The sequence below is a fragment of the Carassius gibelio genome, chromosome A8 (genome assembly GCF_023724105.1).
Source record: "Carassius gibelio isolate Cgi1373 ecotype wild population from Czech Republic chromosome A8, carGib1.2-hapl.c, whole genome shotgun sequence".
Lineage (NCBI taxonomy): Eukaryota > Metazoa > Chordata > Actinopteri > Cypriniformes > Cyprinidae > Carassius > Carassius gibelio.
The window spans coordinates 2,663,441-2,687,668 of record NC_068378.1 but is presented as its reverse complement, the minus strand read 5'-3'; the positions used below and the strand labels follow the sequence as shown (position 1 = coordinate 2,687,668).

Genomic DNA, 24,228 nt, shown 5'->3' with positions numbered 1-24,228 from the left:
TAGAGTAGCAGCCTTATCAATTATCCAGACTCTTTCTCTAATACACAGAAACACAAACAGAGGCTGAAAAGACTCTCAGTGCAGTATGAAATTTTCCTCTGAAAGAGCTACTATCATGAGAACAATGAGCATGAGTCAAATAAATTTGACATATGAGTGAAGTAGAGAAGTGCACTTCTTCAGCTGAGCATTTCACCCAGTGACCTTTGATTTAAATTCCGGACATTCAGGATAACTGCTGAATAAAGTTAAACACCACAGGAAATCCTGCCAAAGACATCTAAAGCTCAGAAAACTGCAGCTAGATGGTATGTATGTATGGTTTAATGAGCAACTTTGCACCTTAAAGAGAGCAGCCTGGCAAATGGAGTGCAGCTGGAGGAAAGCAAGACTAGAGGTATTTCATATTGCATGGAAGGAAAGTACCCTATCATACAGAAAGATCTGTTAGATCTGATTACTTTTAATCTCTATTAGAAGAAAACAAACATAACCCCATTTATTTATTCAATTCAGTGGCTATATTAACAAAAAATAAAGCACCAACAGGCATTAACATTTCCCAACATCACAACAGTAATAACTTTATGAACTACTTTACTTCTAAAATCGATACTATTAGAGATAAAATTGCAACCATTCAGCCATCAGCTACAGTATCACATCAGACAGTGCACTATAGACCCCCTGAGGAACAGTTCCACTCATTCTCTACTATAGGAGAGGAAGAATTGTATAAACTTGTTAAATCATCTAAACCTACAACATGTATGTTAGACCCTATACCATCTAAGCTCCTAAAAGAGGTGCTTCCAGAAGTCATAGGTCCTCTTCTGACTATTATTAATTCCTCATTGTCATTACGATATGTCCCCAAAACCTTCAAACTGGCAGTTATTAAGCCTCTCATCAAAAAAACACAAATTGACCCCAAAGAACTAGTTAATTACAGATAGATCTTGAATTTTCTGTCCAAGATACAAAACAAGGTTGTATCCTCACAATATCCTCACAATATGTATGTACAAAATGTATCCTATATTCCTTCTTAGAGAAAAATGGTATCTGTGAGGATTTCCAGTCAGGATTTAGACCGTATCATAGTACTGAGACTGCTCTCCTTAGAGTTACAAATGATCTGCTCTTATCATCTGATCGTGGGTGTATCTCTCTATTAGTTTTATCGGATCTTAGTGCTGCGTTTGACACAATTGACCACAACATTCTTTTGAATAGACTTGAACACTTTTTTGGCATCAGTGGAAGTGCATTAGCAAGGTTGAAAAACTAACAGAATGCATAGATTCTGGAAAAACTTTGGCTTAATACGAAATTTTTGTCAACGAAAAGGTTGTAGACTGTACACTTGTAGACGGCTCTGTCAATTCAAAACCTAGGTGTGCTATTTGATAGCAATCTTTTCTTAGAAAGACACATTTCTATTATTTGAAAAACTGCATTTTTCCCTCTCAAAAATATATCTAAATTATGACCTATGCTCTCAATAACAAATGCAGAAACGCTAATTCATTCATTTATGACCTCAAGGTTAGATTATAGATTATTAGAGAAACAAACTACAGCTAGTCCAAAATGCAGCAGCAAGAGTTCTTACTAGAACCAGGAAGTATGACCATATTAGCCCGGTCCTGTCCACACTGCACTGGCTCCCTATCAAACATCGTATAGATTTTAAAATATTGCTTATTACTTATAAAGCCCTGGATGGTTTAGCACATCAGTATTTGAATGAGCTCTTGTTACATTATAATCCTCTACGTCCACTGTGTTCTCAAAACTCAGGTAATTTGATAATACCTAGAATAGGGCTGGGCGATATATCTAACGATATGATCATGCGCATCTGATCAGTAAAGCTGCTTCCGTGATCACCGCTAAAATCACCATCACCTGCTTATAATTGGAGTGCCGTTTAATAAACTGAGCCATAGATCGCTGACAAGCTACGCCATATCGCGTTCATTATTGCAGATGAATCGCCTTCGATAATGAACGCGATATGGCGTAGCTTGTCAGCTGTAACATCATATATTCTCCATTCTGTCACCGATGGAGTTTCGGTTCCTTGCCGCTGTCGCCTCTGGCTTGCTTAGTTAGGGTCACTTCATCTACAGCGATATCGTTGACTTGATTGCAAATGATTGCACAGACACTATTTAACTGAACAGAGATGACATCACTGAATTCAATGATGAACTGCCTTTATCCGTCATTCTGCATTATTGAGACACTGTTTTCCTAATGAATGTTGTTCAGTTGCTTTGACACAATCTTTTTTGTTTAAAGCACTATATAAATAAAGGTGACTTGACCTGACTTGACTAAATCCTAAAGGGCTGCTTCTCCAAAACCCGTTGACTTTCTTACTGCTGTCAAACATAAGATTATTTTCAGAAATCTTCATACAGTGAAGGTGAATGGAGGAGGATACTTGTGATACTTGTTAAAAAAAGATCAAAAGTAACACAAAAAAAAGTAGTCCATATGACTATACATTTAAAGTCATTGATCTTGATCCTGTAAAATCACCTGCAACCACACTCCTATCATACATTGAGAGATTTATGTTGGGTTCCTTTGCTGTGGTTATAGTGTGAATGGTGGGAGGATGAGAGTGAGTGTTTTACCTTTTCTCCAGTGTACACCAGCCACAGTGGGCATCGCCGGCACTCAGACACTCACTGCACGAGTTGTAGAGGCCACACACAGACACCTGAACCCGCAGGAACTGAGCACACAGACACACATACACACTTGTGAGCATCAGACTAGCAGACAGTTGAGTTTCACACACAAATGTCTTAAAAAATCTTTATAAAGTAATGAACTCATTGTCTCTGTGATAAAGTCAGCAGTACTGACACACTCGTTAACAGAGAAGTTGATATTGTCTTGGGTCATTGTATATTATTATTAGAGTATATTTCTAAGCCTCTGCGGTGTGCTCTAAAGTTGTTGTTTTTTTGTTAGTTTGTCCTGTTTTTAGTTATATGCCTGCAATCAGTTCCACCAGAAACAAATTGCTGGACTTTCGGCACTACACATCACCCGATATGTTACAGGTTTTTGACTATTCCAATGTTTCGGTGGGCATAGTAGTTGGTAGAGCAGCTGCGCTTCAGGATAGCTGCACTTCAAGTGCTTCAGGACACACAGATGGAGGAAGCGAGCCAGCATGTTCATGAAGCTTAGACAGCACGGATTTCGAGTGCCATTGCCTTAGCATCCATCTGGCGATCCTCTGCTCTCTACCCAACAAAATGGACAAACTTCTTCTGCTCTCCCAGACAAATTATGATTTCTCACACATTGCTGCTTTGTGTTTCACAATAAAGGATGCATATCACTCTGTTCCATGGTCAGCTTTGGGGCACTCTGATCACTGTTTGGTTCATCTTATACCGCCTATAGGCAGAAACTGAAATCAGCTAAACCTGTATTATGGACTGTAAAAAGATGGACTAATGAAGCAGAGCAGGATTTACAAACTTGTTTTGATCACAATGATTGGAGTGTTTTTGAAGCTGCTTCCACCGATCTGGATAAGGTCACAGAGAAACTGTAACATCATATATCAGTTTTTGTGAAGATATGTGCATTACTACCAAGACTTATCTAAGGGTAGAGTGTCTTGTATAAACAGGCTAAATACACACTGGAAAAGGAGATCAGAGTGGGAAAGAGGAATTATTCTGAAAAACTAAGGACTCAGTTTACTTCCAGCTACTCAGCATCATTGTGGAAAGATTTGAAAGAGATCACCTACTAGGGATGCAACGATACAATTTTTTTCAGAACCGATCCGATCCGATAACAAAAATTCGGATTATCTACCGATATCGATACCGATCCAATCCGATACCAGCACTTTTTTTAATCAATGTAGAATTTATGTACTTCTCTGTGTTGACCCGATTATCATTCTTTTGTGTTAAGCACAATCTACTACATATAGACAACTTCATTTTAATGAAAAATAACAAATGAAAAAATATAAAATCATAATCTATGACAAAAATACTATTATAAACTAGTTTAGTGGATTATTCAGCAGCAAAAGATACTCTAGATTCTAGAAAAATCACGGGTGCACAATAATTGTATAAAATCTAGTGAAACTTTTTATTTACAAATAAAGTGAATACGTCTTAAATCTGGTAAAATGTTACACATTGCTCTTTGTATTGTTGTAAAATACATTCATGTAAAAACGAGTATATGCATTTATATAGAAATATAAAATGTTTATTTTAAATGTACAGCACAGTAAAAATAGGAACAACATATCACAGATAGGACAGAACAAGAAAGAATATTAATAATCTTTGATTGTGCAGAAAGGTATAATAATGCTAAAAGCGCCAATATGTAGCGGCACAGAGCGCTTATGTGTATCGTGTGTGTAGAATGATGAGCTTGAAACAACATGGAGTCACAGTGCGCAGGCTGCACAGACCTCCGAGTCCACAAAGAAAGCTGCTTGGCTCGTGTTCATCTTCAGTTCTCTCTTTACATCAGTTCAGTCAGTGTACTGTTTCAGTAAATTAATTACTCCGGGATATTGGTTCATTTCAACTCAGAGGTAGGGTCAGCCATGTAAAAAAATAATTTGGATTTGTGGATGCTTACTAGAGGCACGAACCGTTTCAAATGATTCAGTCCGATTTGGTGAACTGGTCCAACCGGTTCAGTAAGAAGAACCGGTTAAATCGAATGATTCGTTTGCAAACAGGACATCACTAGTACAAAGTTGATATTGATACGTAGTGTATTAAATCTGTGCATTAGTTTAATAAGCCTTTTCTTTGAACAGTTTAAACCTCCATTACTGTGCGCTCTTGAAGAGAGTTTGATGGTTTTGACTGTATTAACTGAACGCGACACGCAGTTTGATTGCTGAATGGAGGATGACAGACAGCCGCAGCGGTGAGAAGAGTTTATGTGAACTTAAGGACATCAATATTAATCTGTACCTCACATTAAACTATATAACAGCTTCAGAACACTAGAAATATGTGCACAAAAACATTTGGTGCTTTAAAATGTTTTTGTGCCTTTCGTGGGGCTCAACGATAACACAGAATACTATAAACAGTATCGGATTTGGATCGGTCTCGTCTGACCGATACCCAATCCACAGAAAGTGCCAGGATCTGAGCCGATACCGATTCCGAGTATCGGATCGATGTATCCTTATCACCAACCACAAGATACCATCCCCCAGGACTGTGGAGAATCAACAACTGGCAGAAGATCTGAATGAGTTTTACTGCAGGTTTCACTCCACATCCACCCTGAACGCCTCTCCACACAACCATTCACACGTCCTGCACCTCCCCCAAACCTGCACCTCAAATCAGTGAAGACGAGGTGCGACAGGTCTTTCGAAAGCAGAAAATGAAAAAAGCACCAGGCCTAGATGGTGGTGCACAAGCCTGTCTGAAATCCTGTGCTGACCAGCTGGCCCCCATCTTCACACAGATCTTCAACAGATCGCTGGAGCTGTGCGAAGTCCAGTCATGCTTCAAACACTCCACCATCATCCCCATCCCAAAGAAATCCAAAATTACAGGACTTAACGACTAAAGGCCTGTGAGGCTAATATCTGTGGCCATGAAATCTTTTGAAAAACTGGTGCTGGTTTAGGGTTAGGGGATCACCAGTTTCCTGACATAGGTTCAGCACCACCATCTCCCAGAACCTGAAGTGGGACATTCACAATGACTCCATTGTTAAAAAAGGCCTAGCAGAGGTTGTACTTCTCTCACCAGCTATGGAAGTTCAACCTGCCACAGGAGCAGCTGAAATCTGACCTCAGAAGACTACAGAGGGTAGTCCAGACTGCTGAGCGAATCAATGGAACAACCCTACCTATTCTCCAAGAACTGTACTCATCCAGAGTGAGAACAAGGGCTGTTAAAATCACTCTGGACCCCTCACATCCAACACACTCCCTCTTTGAACTGTTGCCATCTGGTCGACGCTACAGAGCTCTGAGCTCCAGAACGACCAGACACAGGATCAGTTTCTTCCCTCAGGCAATCCATCTTATGAACACTTAATAATAACTGTGGAACACAATACACTATTTATACATACACTTATCTAACACACAGACTTAGTCTACACTTCAAATTTGCATGCAATTTACCTGTACATAAAATACTATCTATTGTAATTGTGACGAGTCTCTCTATTCTTCTTGCTACAGCTGGTTAGTGGGTGTGGCTAGGAGACTCGTCAATGGAATGATGTCCACCTGTTCATCCCTCTATAAAAGTTTAGGCTGGCTAGTGTAGGAGTGGGACTTTCTCTGGGTTTATTTTGTGTTTGCTTTAGGCTCTGGTTTGTTATTTGATTTAGTATTTTGTTTCTGTAGCTATTACATTTACACCCATGCACCTGACAGACATTACAGATGACAACGTTTTCTTGTTTAGATATATATTATTTTATTTGTGTTAATAAATGTTTATTTCTTTCAATCCAGTCACTGTGTCCTCCATTTCATTTGCCACGGCTTTGAGCCGGTCGTGACAAATGTGGGGGCTCGTCCATAACTTTGTTTGTTTGGTTAAATAGTTAAATAGAAATTTTGTGGAGGATTATAGTGACTGGTTTGGGTTTTTGGGGTTTGGTCTACTTTACGGGAGTCTGGTTTTGGGAGGTGTTGACTATATTTGTATGTTTGATGGGAGATTTCTTGGATATGCTTTCCTTGTTTAGGTTTAGCAGGGTATCCTTAACGGGATGCTCAGAATTTTTTTTATTTTAGTTTGTTTTGTTTGTACGGTGAAAGCAGCTAGAGCAGTTGTCTCGGGAACACATTCGTGTTTTGTAATGGTGACTTGTTAATCGGTTGCCATTTCAAACACTGGTTTACAGTGTATAAAAACCCGCTGCAAGTAACTGTATGAAGATTAGGCATCAGTTTAGATAGTTTGGAAATTTAGGTAGAGGGAATTGTTTATCCAATTTTTACCCCCTCAAATATATACATTTTTTGGAAATCAAGTAGCCGTACGTATCTTTTACCATGGATTCAAAGGTTGAGGAATTTATAAGGTGCTCCATCTGAAGATCTGTTGAATGGGTTTTCTAAAGAGCAACTGGTAGAACTTGCAACTCATTACAAAATTAGTTTGTCAAGTCAAGTTAAACGTCTAAAAGATAGTATTAGAACGCTGTATCCAATTCCTGCTTTTAGTCAACCCTTTGAGCATCTTATTGTGGATTGTGTTGGGCCATTACCTCGGTCGAAGGCAGGGAATGAATATTTGCTTACGGTTATGTGCCAAATGACTCGATATCCAGCTGTGTACCTGTTACGTTCGCTAACCGCAAGGTTAGTTGTAAACGCACTGACTCAATTTATTTCGGTGTTCGGAATACCACAAATTATTCAGTCTGATCAGGGGAGTAATTTTACTTCCAACTTGTTTGGTCAAGTTTTGAAACAGCTTCATATTCAACATAATCTTTCCAGTGCTTATCACGCTCAAAGTCAGGGAGCACTGGAAAGATTTCATCCAATATTGAAGTCTTTATTGAGATCTTACTGTGTTCAGATGAATCAGGATTGGGAAGCTGGATTACCTTGGTTAATGATGTCGGCTCGAGAAGCCGCTCAAGAGAGTACCTGTCACACACCTGGACTCATTTTATGTGTTTTTGCCCGTGACCCAGTTTCTGTCTTTCCGTGTTTGATTAGTTCCCAGGTGTGTCCATTATCTTCCTCATGTGTTCCATGTCCCTGTTAATTTAATGATTCCATCCACCTGTGTTTCCCCAATTATCTGTTGTTCATAAGCCGTGTCCCTTCAGTTCTGTTTTGTCGGGTCTTCTCACTTGCAGCTCATTTGCCACTTGCTACTTACGTGTGTCTACCTCTGTGCTCCATGTTGGATATCCCCTGTGTTGGATATATTAAAAGCCTTATTTCGTTTATCCTCGGCTCCGTGTTCCTTCCGGCAGCGTAAAACCGTGACAGAAGACCCGACCTCAAAAGAGAAAATAGAAAACTGCGTGTTCTTCCCTCCGTTTTGCTTTTGTTTTTTCACAGTCTTTTCTTTTCTTAGTGTCTATGGATCCCCTCTATCGTCCCGAATTCCTCATCCTCCTGCTGAAGCAGGAAGGGCATTCTCTCGAGGACCATACCAGACAGTTTTTCCTATTAGCTAATGCCACCAGCTACCCGGACGGCGCGCTCTGCACCTTCTACAACACCAGCCTGAACTCCAAATGCAGAGCGTTGTCGTCCGAAGATGGTCCTCGAGAGGATTTCGCCGCATTCGTGGAGTGGACTCTGGCGAGAAATGGGTCACCTCTCACCGTCTGCCCCATAGAGGACCTCACCAGCCCCACTCCCGACCCAGAGACCAGCCAGCCACCATCACGCCGCACGGAGCCAGAGCCCACCGCAGCCGCAGAGTCCGAGCCATCCACTGACAGGGAGCCGGATCTCGAGAGCGCGACTGACCAGGTGTGTGAGCCGGCAACACTGTGCATCGTGGGAGTCCTCGTGGAGATCGAGGGCGTGGAGGAAAGCCCTGCCCACACTCCTGCGACTGAGGGTGAGCTGTTTGCAGTCTCTGAAAGTCATATGGAGCAAGTTCTGGATCTGATGGACTGGTCTACGGAGGTAATCCCTAATATTCCTGTTTCCCCGCTGGTTCCGTCCAGCCCTGATTCCCCTGTATACCCTCTCAGTCTCCCACTCCTACCTCCTCCAGTCATTTCCTCTGCTCCATTTCCGCTGGTTCCGCCCAGCCCTGAGTTTTCTGTTTCTCCGCTGGTTCCGCCCAGCCCTGAGTTTTCTGTTTCTCCGCTGGTTCCGCCCAGCCCTGAGTTTTCTGTTTCTCCGCTGGTTCCGCCCAGCCCTGAGTTTCCTGTATCTCCGCTGGTTCTGCCCAGCTCTGAATCTTCTGTTTCTCCGCTGGTTCCGCCCAGCCCTGAGTTTTCTGTTTCTCCGCTGGTTCCGCCCAGCCCTGAATTTCCTGTTTCTCCGCTGGTTCCGCCCAGCCCTGAGTTTCCTGTGTCTCCGCTGGTTCCGTCCAGCCCTGAGTTTCCTGTGTCTCCGCTGGTTCCGCCCAGCTCTGAATCTTCTGTGTCTCCGCTGGTTCCGCCCAGCTCTAAATCTTCTGTGTCTCCGCTGGTTCCGCCCAGCTCTGAATTTTCTGTGTCTCCGCTGGTTCCGCCCAGCTCTGAATCTTCGGTGTTTCCTGTATTCCCTCCCAGCCTCCCTCTCCCGCCTCCTCCCAAACCTGCTGGTCCCTCTACTCCTCTTTCGCTGGTTCCGTCCAGTCCTGATCCTCCTGTCCTTCCTCCCATCCTTCTCCTCTCTCCTCCTCCTAGACCAGCCAGTTCCTCGTCATCCCTGCTGGTGCCAGCCAGTCCCGCAGCTCACCCTCAGTCCGCGCCATCGGGGCGCGGTGGTTCGCCGCTGGACTGCCAGTCTCCAGCTCCGCCTTGGCGTGTTAAGGCCCTGTCTCCGCCTCCAGCCTCCGAGCCCTGGACTCCTCCTCGGTCCTTCGACCCAGCGGCTCCGCCTTGGCTCTTAGCTCCCTCGTCTCCACCGTGGCCTGTCATCCCACCTGCTCCACCGGGCTCCCTCGTCCCTCCGGCTCCACCTTGGTCAGTCGTCGACCATCCGCCGCCTCGGGACTCCACTCCTCTGGTTCCACCTCGTCACTCCATCCCTCCGGCTCTGTCAGGCTCCTCCTTCCCTCCAGTTCCACCTCCATCCTCGGTCACTCCGGCTCCACAGCGGTCTGCCAGGACCCCGCCTCTGCCTTGGTCGCCTGAGCCTTCAGCTCCACCTAGGCCCTCCGGATCCTCGACGTCACCCTGGCTCTGCGGCTGTGCTGCTCCATCTTGGGCTCCTCACCCACCGGTGCAGTCTCCGCCTGTCGGCCCCCTGGTGTCGTCGACCCCTCCTTCACCATGGCTCCTCCCGCCGTCGACTCCACCTTGGATCTCCGTCCTGGCTGGTCTCTGGTGGACCATCTGGCTCCTCCTGCTCCTGTCTCCTCCCTGGCTCCTTCCTCCGTCGTCTCCTCCCTGGCTCCTCCTTCTGTGGTCCCTGTCTGCTGGCCCCCTCCTGGAAGTCCGTCCTCCACCGGAACCTCCTCCCAAGTTCCCACCTACGCCTCCCCCTGTTGTTTCTACGGTGCGAGGACGCACCTACCGGGAGGGGGGAGTACTGTCACACACCTGGACTCATTTTATGTGTTTTTGCCCGTGACCCAGTTTCTGTCTTTCCGTGTTTGATTAGTTCCCAGGTGTGTCCATTATCTTCCTCATGTGTTCCATGTCCCTGTTAATTTAATGATTCCATCCACCTGTGTTTCCCCAATTATCTGTTGTTCATAAGCCGTGTCCCTTCAGTTCTGTTTTGTCGGGTCTTCTCACTTGCAGCTCATTTGCCACTTGCTACTTACGTGTGTCTACCTCTGTGCTCCATGTTGGATATCCCCTGTGTTGGATATATTAAAAGCCTTATTTCGTTTATCCTCGGCTCCGTGTTCCTTCCGGCAGCGTAAAACCGTGACAGTACCGGATTTAGTCCGAATGACCTTGTTTTTGGTCATGAGGTGCGTGGTCCCTTATCTGTTTTGACGGCAGATTGGAAAAAAGTTGATCCACCAAAAAACATTTTAGCATATGTGAGTGATTTTCGCAGACGAATTTTTGAAGCATGTCAATTGGCAAAAGCATCTTTGAGTAAAGCACAAGATCGGATGAAACGACTTTTTGATCGCCGTACAGAATTGCGTTCATTCCAACCGGGGGATCAAGTTCTTGCTCTGTTGCCCATTATGGGATAACCATTTCAGGCCAAGTTTGTAGGTCCATATACTGTTGCTCTTCAAATTTCTGAGCTTAACTATTTGATTAATACGCCAGATCGGAAAAAGAAGAATAGAGAGACTCGTCACATAATATACCTGCACACACAATTTACATTTGTATATTGCTATTCCTTATTTACTTGTTCTATTTTTGTATTTATTTAATTTTATCAGTGTTTTTGTTCTGTTGCTGTATGTATAACCATACCTGCCAATAAAGCTCATTCTGATTCAGTGCATTGATGTTGATTGAGGGTTATAATAAAAATGTTTAAATTTAAATACATCCAATACACTCACAGTTCATACATGATAAAGATATTTAAACTTATTGTATGACACCAATTCACAAAGTGTCTTTTTTTCTGCTAGTAGATCTCTTTCTAAGATCAGCCTGTGAACAGATTCTTCATGTCATCACTAGATCGGCTTACGCTGTATTTCAAGAGTCCACTTCAGCTATTCTCATAACTACAAATAACTATCAGTCACTTGTTTAACTGTACTCACGTGGTGTGTGGTCATGAGGTACAGGTAGTTGTGATCGCTGGGGTCGAAGGTCATGATGTGGTGAACGGGTTCGTTAGCTGTGAGTCTCAGTGACCACTGATTGGCCACAGACAGGTTGGCCAGCAGAGACAGCTGCAGAGAAACACATGATACATATCAATTAACAATAGCTCAAATCTTTTTTTAGACTCATTATTTGATTGGACAAGAGTTACAGTTCATCAAGTAGGAATTGTATGCACTCAAAACATTAAAAACCTATGTTATCAGGTGCGTATAACAAAAAGAACAATGCAAGCAGACCAAAACATATATCAAAAATAAATATTTTATTTTTTATATGCAAAAGTAAAAAAGTGTCAAAGAGTTACAGTTACACTGCCACATTACACTAACTGAACTAAGAGTCAATAAGTAAAAAAGTAATGTTTTATTCCCACGGTGATGACTGGACAGCACTGAATGAGACACAGGACACAGTGATGAGGTCAGGTGACCGTCAGGTGACCGTCAGGTGAGCTCCTGCAGCAGGAAGTGTCTTCATGACTGCGTTCCATTGGACAGTAGGCATATAAACTGTGTCTCATACTGCTGTTTCTATTTCAAACCCGTCTGTTCTTCCATGACACCTAGCTTTAAATGAGAAGGCAGCAGAGTGTGATAATAATATGGTATCACGATTCACCTTAATTAGCATCTTCTGAATGTTGAGAAGTGCAGGAGATCAGTCGGTGGGTGTGAAACATTTCTCCTCATAAAATCAACCTTCAGAGATGAAGTGCTAATTGCAAATGTAGACAAGTTTCATCAGTTTAGACACACACACACACACACACACACACACACACACACAAACAGCCAGAGTTTGAGTATGTTTTTCTAGCTCACAGCACAAAAACATCCAGCACAGACACTATAATGGGCTTTTAGGCAGTTTAAAAAGCATTGAGATCAAATCTACATATTTCAGTAATTATATGTAAGATAAGGACATCAAAGACACATGGTTATGAGAGGAGTGAATAAAGAGTGTGTTTGTGTCCGTCTGTGATTTCACACACTCATACTGAGTTTTTGCTTTAACAATGTTCATCAGCATTTTACAGAAGTTGCTCATCCACACATGATAATACAGAGAGACCAGACACATGTCTCAAGCTGTTCCTCTGGCAGTCATTTAATCAGTAAAATATAACACTGCATACACACTCAATCATCATGTTTTACCACAGGACAGCAAATAGCAGTGAATATTGTGCTAAACTGGAAGGAGTGTAATATAGAGACTGTAGAGAGTAACATTCATCTTGAACAATGCCAGGACAACCATAGACGATGAATATGGGAACAATAAGTGTCACTTGACTAAACAATTGTCATTGTTTCTGAATACCTCAATCTGAACCGTCCCCTCTACAAACACTGCCAAACCAGTTCAAAGAGTTCTTCACCGTCTCAGCACAGACAAAAGACCTAGAAAACTGTTTTTAATGATGTGGATGTAGCCTAACACACTGTGTGTGTGTGTGAGTGTGTGTGTGTGAGTGTTCTTACCAAAGGACCAGTGGAGGATAAAATAATGTTTCCTTTATTCAGTACAATGCAGCTGCCTGCAAGTATGAATGTGAAGGATATAGTAGTTTTTATATGAACAGATGAACAGACAGATAGAAGGACAGGTGGACAAGCAGAGGCTGAGCTGTAACTGTATTAGAGTCTACTAACACAGATCCCTAAATAAGCTTATCTCACCGTCCCAAATCACATTACACACACTCCTGAAACCACCCGCAGGACATACAGACACAGACACACACACACATGTTTGTTTTTGTGAAAAGTGTGTTCAAAGGGCTCATATGAAGGAAAACAGACACACTGCACTGTTCACTAGTGTAACTCCCTCTACAAGCATCATGATGGATGACAGTATGAAACACACATGTATGTGGAGCTCAGTCAGTCATAGCACTGCTCATTTACATACACAACTCTTAAAGGTACAGTAGCTGCTGTTTAACTGGATCTTGAAAAGCAAGAAGCCCTGACTCACGTCTTAAGTGGACTTCACAGAGAACAGAAAAAATAAATGCTGGAACATGAATGACATGTCAAATATGAGCACTTTAAACAGTCATATAATCAGTACATACAGATCACAATCAGAGACGCACACTACCCATGTTATCCGCTGTCTGTGTGCTGAGAGTTAGATTACAGTGCATCTGTGAGGATAGTGCAGCTTCTGTTCAGAGTGCTCATACTCCTGCTGCCTTTGTAACCATGATCTCAGAAATAGCTCAAAAAATCCCTGTCTGAGGGAGAAACGGCAGAAAACATACTACACATACAGTAAACAGAAGAGTATAAGCAATACAATATAAACCGTCTGAACAGTTTTTACCATATAGCATGGTATTACTCTATATATCTAGAGACACATCAGTAGTGCTGTGTGGGTTTAATGTAGGTGTGTTAGATCACACACACACACACAGCAGAGCCTTACATCTGGAGCAGATGCCGTCCCTGTGTTTTGGCAGAAAAACAAAAAGCCTTTTCTGGGCTCTTTAGACGAGACTCCCTGCAGCCAGCTCCTCCTTATCTGTGTGAATGAAACACTCTCAAAGAGCTGGATCTGAGCTGCTCTGACACACCTTCCTGGAATCTGACCCTAATTACTGCTCTTTTGTTCAGATTTTCAGGCTTGCAGATGTTTTCTAGGGCCGTGTGCACATGAATAGTCTTGTGAGTAGTTGTGTGGCTCATGTTTTGCCTGCAGTGTGAGAAGCAAGGGATGATATACATCCCAATTCAGCAGGCACCCGTCCTGATCAGGAAACACCTTTATAAATACACTAAATAATGCTTTAATCAAAATATCAAAAAGCAGAAAGATTTAGTGGTAGAGGACAGAACTAAATAAAAGGAACTGAATAACTACTGTATACCCTGTTGAAAAAAGCAGCATATGCTGGTTAGGCAGGTTCAGAAGCATGGATGCTGGTCTGAAGACGGTCCTGAGCAGCAGCTAGATGCTTAGAACAGCACAGGAACAGATAAGAACCAACTCAAACCAGCATTCATGCTTCAAAACCTACCTAACCAGCATATGCTGCCTTTTTTTCAACAGGGTAGCAATGCAGGATAGTATTTACCCATCCAAAAACCCACATTAGAGCCACAGTGCTGTCCTACAGGAACAGGAGCGGTTCCTGTGAGCATGATGTCAGAGCTCATCTCATTCGACTGAACGGCCTTTACAGCCGACAGCAAACACACACACACAGCAGCAGGAGACGCGGCCTGGACAGGAACACTTTCACACAGGGTTTATGTACAGGGCAAACACCAATGAGAGAAAGTCTTCAAATATTGGATTCTGTGTGTTTCTATGTGCTGTAACATGGATGTGTGTGCAGTTCATCACAGCTGGGCGATAATGAAATTCACAAATGATCATCTTTAATAGTGGTGTGTATGGTCTGCGTGTTTGTGTGTGTGAGTGTGTGTGTGTGTGTATGTGTGTGTATATAAAAGAAACTGGATTTAAGTCACTTTGAACGTGGAATAGTTGTTGGTACCAGACGGACTGCTCTGAGTGTTTCAAAAACTGCTGGTCTGCTGGGATTTTACACACATAACCATCTCTAGGTTTTACAGAGAGTGGTCCGAAAAAGAGAAAATATCCAGTGAGCGCCAGTTGTGTAGATGAAAATGCCTTGTTGAAGTCAGAGGTCAGAGGAGAATGGGCAGAATGGTTAGAGATGATAGAAAGGCAACAATAACTCAAATAACCACTCGATACAACCAAGTATGCAGAATATCATCTCTGAACACACAACATGTTGAACTCTGAAGCAGATGTCACAAAGCTCGAATCATCTCAGGCTGGTTTCTTGAACATGACAATGAGTTGACTTTGCTCAAATGGCCTCCACAGTCACCAGATCTCAATCTAATAGAGCATCTTTGGGATGTGGTGGAACGGTAGATTCACATCATCACATCACTGACAAATCTGCAGCAACTGCGTGATGCTATCATGTCTGTATGGACCAAAATCTCTGAGGAATGTTTCCAGCACCTTGTTGAATCTATGCCATGAAGAATTAAGGCAGTTCTGTAAGCCAAAGGTGGTCCAACCCGGTACTAGAAACTAAGGTGTACCTAATAAAGTGTCCAGTGAGTGTATATGAGGGATGCATCAGTATGGTTGACTCGTCAACTAATCATCCATCAACCAAGTAGTTAATGAGCAAGTTTTTATTCAGATGTTTGTTTGGATTGCTAACACAATGTAACTGATTCATATGGCATAATTTCCAAAACTATTCACTCAGTTCTCAAAAGAAAGACAAATATTTTTTAAACATTTAACACATTTCAACTGTTTTCACACACGTTCCAATTTGCTCAGGTGTTTTATTCAAAACTCTACACAAAAAGCCCTCATTTTTCGCTCATTATCCCTCATTATCCATCTGGGAACATTCAGTAACAAAACTGATGAGACACAGGTCAGGATCTCAGAAAGATAAGAGCAGGGTCACAGGTGATTATGTGGTTTTGAGAAGGAATCCTAGTGGTGAGAGACAAAGAGGAAGAGGAAAAGAAAAATGAAGGGGACGGGGTCAAAGGTCAATTGTTCCTAAAGAAATACACTATGCTATGGTTGAGCATGTTCCTGTGTTCATGAGGTTCTACACTGCTTACACACTTCAGATGAGAGAAATCGAGCATCGCGTTAGTTCAGTCAGGCCACGTTAGTCACGCTTGCATCAGCTGACAGTCAGCTGTTCCTGACGTGAACCAATCCAGTCTTGACACCTATCACCTGCGGTCTGTTTAAATCCCCCTTATTCAGTGTCTCTCCATCGCATCGCTGCTTGCAGTTACCTTACCTCCCTCCTCCAACCCCAACTCCAGCAACTGAACCTGTAATCTGATCTAACTTCTTTCTTTACAGTGTCTTCATTGGAAGCAGTCTCTATCACATTTTGTTTACAGCTCATGTAATTGTGAATTGTAATGATGTATGCTTATAATGGCTCTATTCTGTACCCCAGGGGGGTTTGTCTTGCTGCTCTCCCCGCTCGGTCCAAGCATGGCTGCATGGACAGAACATAACCATACCACCAACACTAACTGTATGCAATTATAATTGTCATAAATATATGACGGAAGTGGTCCTGATTGAACTCTGACTGTGTACTGTAAATACTGTTGGATGTTACACCCCTTCAGACTCAGAACTGTTGAACTCAGGGTGATCTCCTCTGAGGCCAGACTTTGGATTCTGATGAGAGACATTATGTTTTTTTTACTAAAATGAAGTTTGAAAGTCTGAAGTTTGTGTAGTGTGTAGTTTTGAGATTGTGTTTCTAGTTGTGAGAAACTGGTGAATTGTTTGATGAATTGTGTGTTAGCTATGGAGCAGAACTGTGATCTCTGTTCAGGGTGAGTGTGTGTTTGCTTCTGGAGAAACAGTGATGTGACCTCAGACCTAGAGTCAGAGTCCCTTTCATTTTTAAAAGGAATATTGCAGTGATGATTTTAAATGATTTGTCTGTCCATGCACACATTTAATTCACATATAATCTTCAATCAAAACATGATCTTCCCTCCTGTATAACTTCCTCCAGCAGTCTGTCGCTTACATGAGATCACAGCATGCGTCACCACAGGGAAGAACAGATGATCGCAACTGTTTCCAGTCAGCTTTACCGAGCAGATGAAGCACTGCGACTGCAACTGTTGTTCTGCTTCATCTGCAGGTCTCTGTCTAAGATAGATATTTGATGTGCCTTGCTGCTCCTCCATCAGCTGGTCATTCAGTGAGCTCCTGTACAGCTGAGCGTGACTCAAGGGTTCGATCCGCTGAAGGATACATGTGGAGTGATTTAACACAGTGTTGTACTGAGGTAACTCACCTTTCGCAGACGGCCCCAGCTGGTCCCCAGGAACACCACGGTGCGGTTGTGGACGTTGTCAACAGCAATAGAGCTGAGTCCCGGGGCCTCGTAGATGGGTGGGGCCCTCAGGGGCCTCATCAGGGCCAGCGGGTGCTGCAGGTGAGCGGCCCCACAGTTCAGCTGCTCCTCCTGAAGCTGAAACACAGAACACACGACGAGAGGCTCATGACTGCTGCTGGTGACCGCTGGGGTGGTTTCATTCGGTCTCTAGGGTGCGCTTTGTGTTTGCTCAGTGAAGTCAAAAGAGTCTGTGATGTTCTCATGATGTTTCTATCCATTCATTTATACTCGTTCTGTGCTACAGTCTCACAGGACGGTTCTGATCACTGAGGGTCAGGGTTATTCAGATGCCTAAATGCCTGTCGTAGTAAACACCACTAATAAGTAATTAGACTGAGAATGATCAAAACTGATGAGGGATGCGGCTGTGTTTAACCTTTAACACGCTGATGAATCTATTGTTGAATCAGACGGGTTCTGCTCCGTCAGAGCCACATTCACACGTCTGTTTTCATGAGCGCAGGGCGAGAGGTTCAGGGAGGGTGATGGGAACTCAAGCGGGGGAGAGGAGGAATTTCTCACGAGTTTCTCCCCCTCAGCGCTGTGACCTCCTGCAGACTCTAATCTATCAGATCCTCCACAGACAGCGATGTGAACACTGAGCGCTGCTCATAACGTGATGAAAACACGGCTGGACCAGGACAAAGCCAACTGCACAAAAGCTACACTAAATAAACCCCAGACTGCCACATGCTTCTTATAAAACCTCATGTTCACATGATAAAAACAACATGTTTCCAGAAACCAGCTGCTCCAGGATCTGCTTCACGGCCGTTTTCTACAAAAGCTAAAGATTTTTCATATTAGGTGAGATTCCCATCAGATGTACATGCTGTACAGTATTATCAGACATACTTTTAAAACCAGTGGGATCACACTGATCGTAACCGCAGTCTGTCATGAGTCTGGAGACACACTCTCACTGCTAGATCTGCTAAAACAGCAGTCAAAGCTTTCACTCTGCTCTCCACTGAAAGTGGTTTAATAGAGTACTTCACAGTCATAAATCATAGATCATTAGTCGTGTACTTGTCGAACAGAGCCAACTATACAAAAGTAGGAGTTTTAGGAGATTTGAGATGAAGCACTAATCAAAGACAGATTTCATTACCATGTCCTCCTAAATTTAAAATATTGTGTGTGTTATTTGACAAATGTGGACAGTGTTTTAAAGATTACAGCAAATACCACTATCATTTTGCAGAAATAAGTGTATAAGCCAAAGAAAAATGATCTGGAGCTAGTTTTAGGTGCATTTTCCAAACTTCACACAATGCCATAAAACAAATAATAGCCCAACTCGATCATATCGATCAAAAACCTTTGTGGCAGTTATTCATTCTTATATTTGAATTGACTCTTGATATTTAAAGGGCATTCAATCGTGACACTTACGTTCAAATCCACAAGAAAGTGTGCTGAAACTGCTGTTATTTGGAGTCTCCTTTTTACTTTCGACAGTAACAAAGTTAAAGACCTGCGATCCATTTTTAAAAATGCTAATATTCCACATATTTTCGTAATATAATTATGCTCATTATTGATTAATGTGCATTGATAGCTTTAAATGACTTTAAGTGTCTTCATTCTCTGAGTTTCATGAAGTTTCATCTTTCTCTTCTCACTACCCAGTCATGAAGGTTATTATAAGAGTCGCGCGCTCTCACCTTGATGGCCCCCTTGAGCTCGCACTGGGCCCCGGAGCCCTGGATGACGCTGTCCAGCACCTGCACGTCGCTGTTCGGCCCGTTCGAGCAGTTACGGCGGCCCTGGCGGATCCTCTCCTCCACATCCGACACGCGGAACGCGCACACAGCCGACTGGCCGCCCGTCCGCGCGAACACCCCGAACAGATAGGGCTCCGGTCCCGCCGCGCTGTGCGCGCTGATGTCCGCGGGGCAGATGGAGAGCAGGCGGTTGTAGATGTTCCCGTCGGATCCGCACTGAAGGCCCATCTGGATGTAGGACTCGGTGAGTTTGCGGCTCTCCGCGGACCTGCGGGGATCGTCCGTGTCCAGACAGATGCGCGCCAGGATGCTGTTGGGCTGGCTCTCCTTCAGACCCGTGTTCGCGTCGTTGTTGATGGCGATGTACGAGTAGTTCTTGTGAACGAAGGCGTGCACGAAGCTGAGCTTGTTCTTCTGCTTGACTTCTTGCTTGATCTTGAACACGTTGTCCTCGGACGGGTTGATGTTGTAGGTGAAGAGGTCTTTGGTGTTGAGCGAGCGGATGGAGATCTCGGGCGTGTTCTCGAAGCGCAGGTCCTCTTTGCTGTGGTTCTTGGGGAAATACTCGCTGCCCATGCCCGTGAAGGTCGCTGCCACCAGCAGCCGCGGCGCGCCGCCGTGACTCCGGAAGATCAGCCCCACGGTGCTCGCGTCCTCGTGGTTGGCCGCGATGTTGAGCATGCTGGGGAACACGGTGGTCCCGTCCTGCGGGAACTTGACGGCCACCCGGGACACGTTGTCCATGCTGCGCAGCTCGCAGAAGCCCTGGTACACCGATCCGCAGGCCAGCAGCACGCCCTGCTCGCGGTCCAGCGCGAGGAGCTTGTTGTGGTTGTCGGTGAGCGTCTTCTGGTGCTCGCACATCGCCTGCGGCAGCTGCGGCGCGTGGCACAGCGGGTTGTCCAGCACCGGTCCCGTGCGCGTCTCCGCCTCTCTGGATAGCGTGGCGTTCAGCTGGTACAGGCTGTTGACCGCGGCCAGGTAAACGCGACGCGACACCGCGTCCACCACGAAGTTATTGGTGCGGCTGGGAGTCGCGAACGCCTGTTGAATCTGGAGCGCGTCGGCCGTGCGCGTTTGGAGAGCCGTTAGAAACACGGAGAACACCGTCGCTAAGAGTCCGAGAGAGGTTCTGTCCGCAGTAGAAGGAGACATTTTCCCTTCTGGCTGGCACCCGCGGGTTCTGGACGGAGAGGCGCATTGAGCCAGCGGAAAAGAGCGCAACTATCCGGAGGAAAGAGCGTTTCCTGCCGAGCGCACGAGCACCGAGTGACGTGACGAGGCGCCTCCGCTTCCTCACAGAAACTCTCGACGCTCACCGTCTCTCTGGAGATCTGTCCTCGTGATAGCCCCGGATAATTACCCGAGGGAACAATAAAGACGATACTATAACTGTTCAAAACAAACAAACAACAATAATAATTATTATAAACAGCTAGAACTGAAACACAAGTCCTCGAGAGAAATGAGCTAGTGACTGTGGACGGTGCAGTGATGCTCTCATGAAGTTACAGGAGAAGTTTACAGGTCCGGAAAAGCTTTTGCTCACTTCGTCTTGATTTTTAACAGTAATAATATAGTGTGTCCAAATGACTCACAGAATTAAAACAGTGTACCATATTGATTATTATTGATAAGGTAATGTTTGTACTACACGTTAGAACAGCAAACTTATATTGTTTAATCACCAACAACAAATAGGTGTGTGTGTCTGAGAGAGAGTGATTGAGTGTGTGTGTGTGTGTGTTGTTTCACTAAACTTGTGAGGTTGAAAGTGTCCTCACTAATACAGGGAAACCTGTTGAACACATAGTGATCCGGAGCTCACTAGTTAACACGGCCCATACATTAATAAATAAACCATGTTTTTCTATTTAAATGTGGTGTTTTGCACAGTTTTTGCACAGTTATGTTCAAGGTTGTTTAGGACAGAAGCATCACTATCCTGATGTAAAATGAGCTTATAGTCAAACAAAGCTGTGTATGTCTCCTGTTCAGGTTCGTTTGTCAGACAGACCTCTGGGGTTATTTGATTCTAAACACTTCTCTAAAAGCTCAGCATAAAACATGTTTTAACAGTTAAAGGAGATCTTTGGCTTCTGTGTTTGTATTGTCAGTACAGCGAAGCAGTCGGTGTGTAAGTGAGATATTGTCTGGCACTGAACTTTCACCTGGTGCTCATGTTTCTTCATCTTTTCAATTAGTCCCGCAGATCTGAGTCCTGTGATCCGCAGCATACGGCAGAGCAAGACGAGCTCAAGTGCTGCCATATGTGCCTCACACAGACTGAGCGTGTGTTTGCTCTCATACATATTTAACAGGCAGCAGAACTACGAATAATTGAGTGTGTAAAACTATATCCATAACATGCTTCTACCAGTGACACACACACACACACACACTTTCTCACACACTCTCTCTCTCACACACACACACACACACACGTAGACAGAATCAGTTTTTACAAAGATTTTTGGCAAGTCGAGTAAAGTACATGAAGCTTATCATCCGAATACACAATTACCAAAACAGAATAAGTGATAATTAACTATCCCAATAAATAAATAAGAGAGTAAAATACAGAAGTTTTCATCCAGAGCATCTCATATGAGAGCACACAGTCATTCTGAAGATGAAACTCAGTACAGTGCAAACAAATAAAGAAGAGTAGATCTCCTGAAGATGAGGAGCTGAAGCTGGACGGGAACTGATTGGGATTGATATCAGTTTTAGATGTTAATGGTACTTTCATGATTTACTGTGGTGAACTGACTGTCGAGTCTGTTACTGTCGCTTTGGTGCATTTCTAAATCATCCTTAATATTTGCAAAACAGTATGTGCATTTCTCAAAACAATTCATACAAACAGCACCATACAATGGATTACCTGCAAAAACCTGATCAAAAACTTATTCAAAATCTTTCGTTCATCTTTTACAGTTTTTCTCAGTCGCTTTGGTACATTTCTCAAATTATTCTTGAGATTTGCAAAACAGTAAGTGCATTTCTCAGATCAACTCGTACAAAGAGCAAAAAACCATGAATTACCTGCAAAAGCCAGTCTCCTGCTCAAAATAGTTCATCTCTCAAAAATAAATATCTGTGTCAATGAACATGTGAGTGCCATCAGAATGACAAGTCCTTGTGTCATAGTTTACGGATAAGACAGTCAAATCACTTCGTCATGTGGTCAGTATAACAGTGCACTCTGGAGGGATGTTCTGATGGAAACTATGGCAACATTTTGGATGACAGTTACTGTATTGAGTGAAAGAGACTGGATTGAATTCCCAGTTACACTTTTACTAGTGGTCTGACCCCCCCCCCCCCCCCCAAAAAAAGAAGAAATATGGGCACAAAAATCTGCTTGACAATTTATACCAACCATGACCCATTTAGCATTGAATGACTTATACGATGAACTAAAGACTAAATATTTAGAGGGTTTAGACTATTACACAGAAACCTATACAATACACTTTGAGCAACAAGACATTAGCAACTGATAATGTAGGAAACCGCAGATAAATGTCCATAATCATTTGCATGAATGTACCAAAGCAATCACAACTTGTTCAAAAGAATGAGAAACGTGTTTTATGATGTGTATAAATGACTAGATAATGTGGAGGTTGTATATGTAGTTTTGAGAATTTCATTTCTGATCTGAAAGTTGCATCAAAGCAACTGAGAAAACCTGTAATCACAGGAAATGACCATTCTAATCCAAGCCGACAGAGCTCAGACTGGCTGAAGTGTTTGAGAAGGAGAAATCGAGCAGCACTGCGCAGAAAAAGGCACTCAAAGGCCGAGATCCTCCTCTTCCGGCCGGCCGGAGCAGCTGCTTCCGGTCAGATAACGCCCCGCGGTCACGCGCCTGCAGGTCCGGCCGTCTCGAGTCAAATAAAAAGAACTGTAGTATAGTGTTGTTGTCGGACAGCAATAATAAAACCAAAACAATCCTAATGAATCCTGTTTGCATATGTATAATGAAGTAGGAGGCTACATTTGTGATAAAGTGACACATCTGCTCTAAATGTTCTAGTTTAATCTGACACAGACCAGTAGACTACCACTCGCTCGGTTTCCTCTTCTGAAGCAGACGATTGGGACTGACGTCATCGCGCCACCTGCTGGACGGACGAGGCGAAGCAGATCCACTGACCGACCACACGACATTAGTCTGTTTGAGTCACATTAAACTGTGTATTACAGACAGCTCAGACTTATGACAGAGAAATATGGAGGAACAAAGAAAGAAATGATCACACTATGATTATACTGGTTTCCATAAATCTGTGTTTTGGTTGTATGCCTTGATGAAATGGTTTACACTCTAGATCTGTTCTGGTATCTGATACTACAGTGTAAAGTGTCTGAATAATTATAATTCAGTGTTGTATTTTACATTTACCTTTAAATTTAATCATTCAGCAGACACTTTTATCCAAAGCGACTTACAAACGAGGACAATAGAAGCAGTCAGGTCAACAAGAGAACAACAACAGTATACAAGTGCCACGACAAGTCTCAGTTAGTCTAGTATAGAACACAGAGACAGGTTTTTATTTTTTATTTTTAAATATAATAGACAAGAAAATAAATGGTAAGTGCTAGTATTAGTTAGTTAAGTGCTGGCGAAAAAGATGAGTCTTTAGATGTTTCTTGAAAATGAGTAAAGACTCAGCTGTTTGGATTGAGATTGGGAGGTCATTCCAGCAGCTGGACACAGTCCAGGAAAAGGTCCGTGAGAGTGATTTTGAACTTCTTTGGGATGGCACCACAAGGCGTCGTTCACTTGCAGAGCACAAACTTCTGGAGGGCACATAGGATTTAACCAGTGAGTTTAGGTAAGTTGGTGCCGTGCCAGTGGTCGTCTTGTAGGCAAGCATCAGTACCTTGAATTTGATGCGAGCAGCTACTGGTAGCCAGTGTAACCTGATGAGGAGAGGAGTAACATGAGCTTTTTTTGGCTTATTGAAGACAACCCTCGCTGCTGCATTCTGGATCATTTGCAGAGGCTTGACAGTACATGCAGGAAGAGCCAGGAGAGCATTACAATAGTCCAGTCTGGAGAGAACAAGA

General features: G+C 43.5%; 1 protein-coding gene across 3 annotated transcripts in view; it reads right to left on the bottom strand.

Annotated features, from left to right (window-relative positions):
- The window catches only part of LOC128019170 (plexin-D1), a 68,060-nt gene extending 47,426 nt beyond the window's left edge, over positions 1-20,634 (bottom strand). The window contains exons 1-4 of one of the 3 annotated variants that reach the window (XR_008185095.1): positions 19,084-20,623; positions 17,315-17,491; positions 11,382-11,513; positions 2,649-2,749 (exon numbers count right to left, since the gene is read on the bottom strand). Coding sequence is in view for 2 of the 3 variants with exons in the window: in XM_052605226.1 (XP_052461186.1) it covers positions 2,649-2,749; positions 11,382-11,513; positions 17,315-17,491; positions 19,084-20,298 (1,625 nt within the window). In the remaining variant the exon portion in view is untranslated. Of the gene's footprint in view, positions 1-2,648; positions 2,750-11,381; positions 11,514-17,314; positions 17,492-19,083 lie in introns of all 3 variants that reach the window. The other 2 variants (XM_052605226.1, XM_052605227.1) reach the window with 2 other exon arrangements.
- Between the last annotated feature and the right edge of the window lie 3,594 nt (positions 20,635-24,228).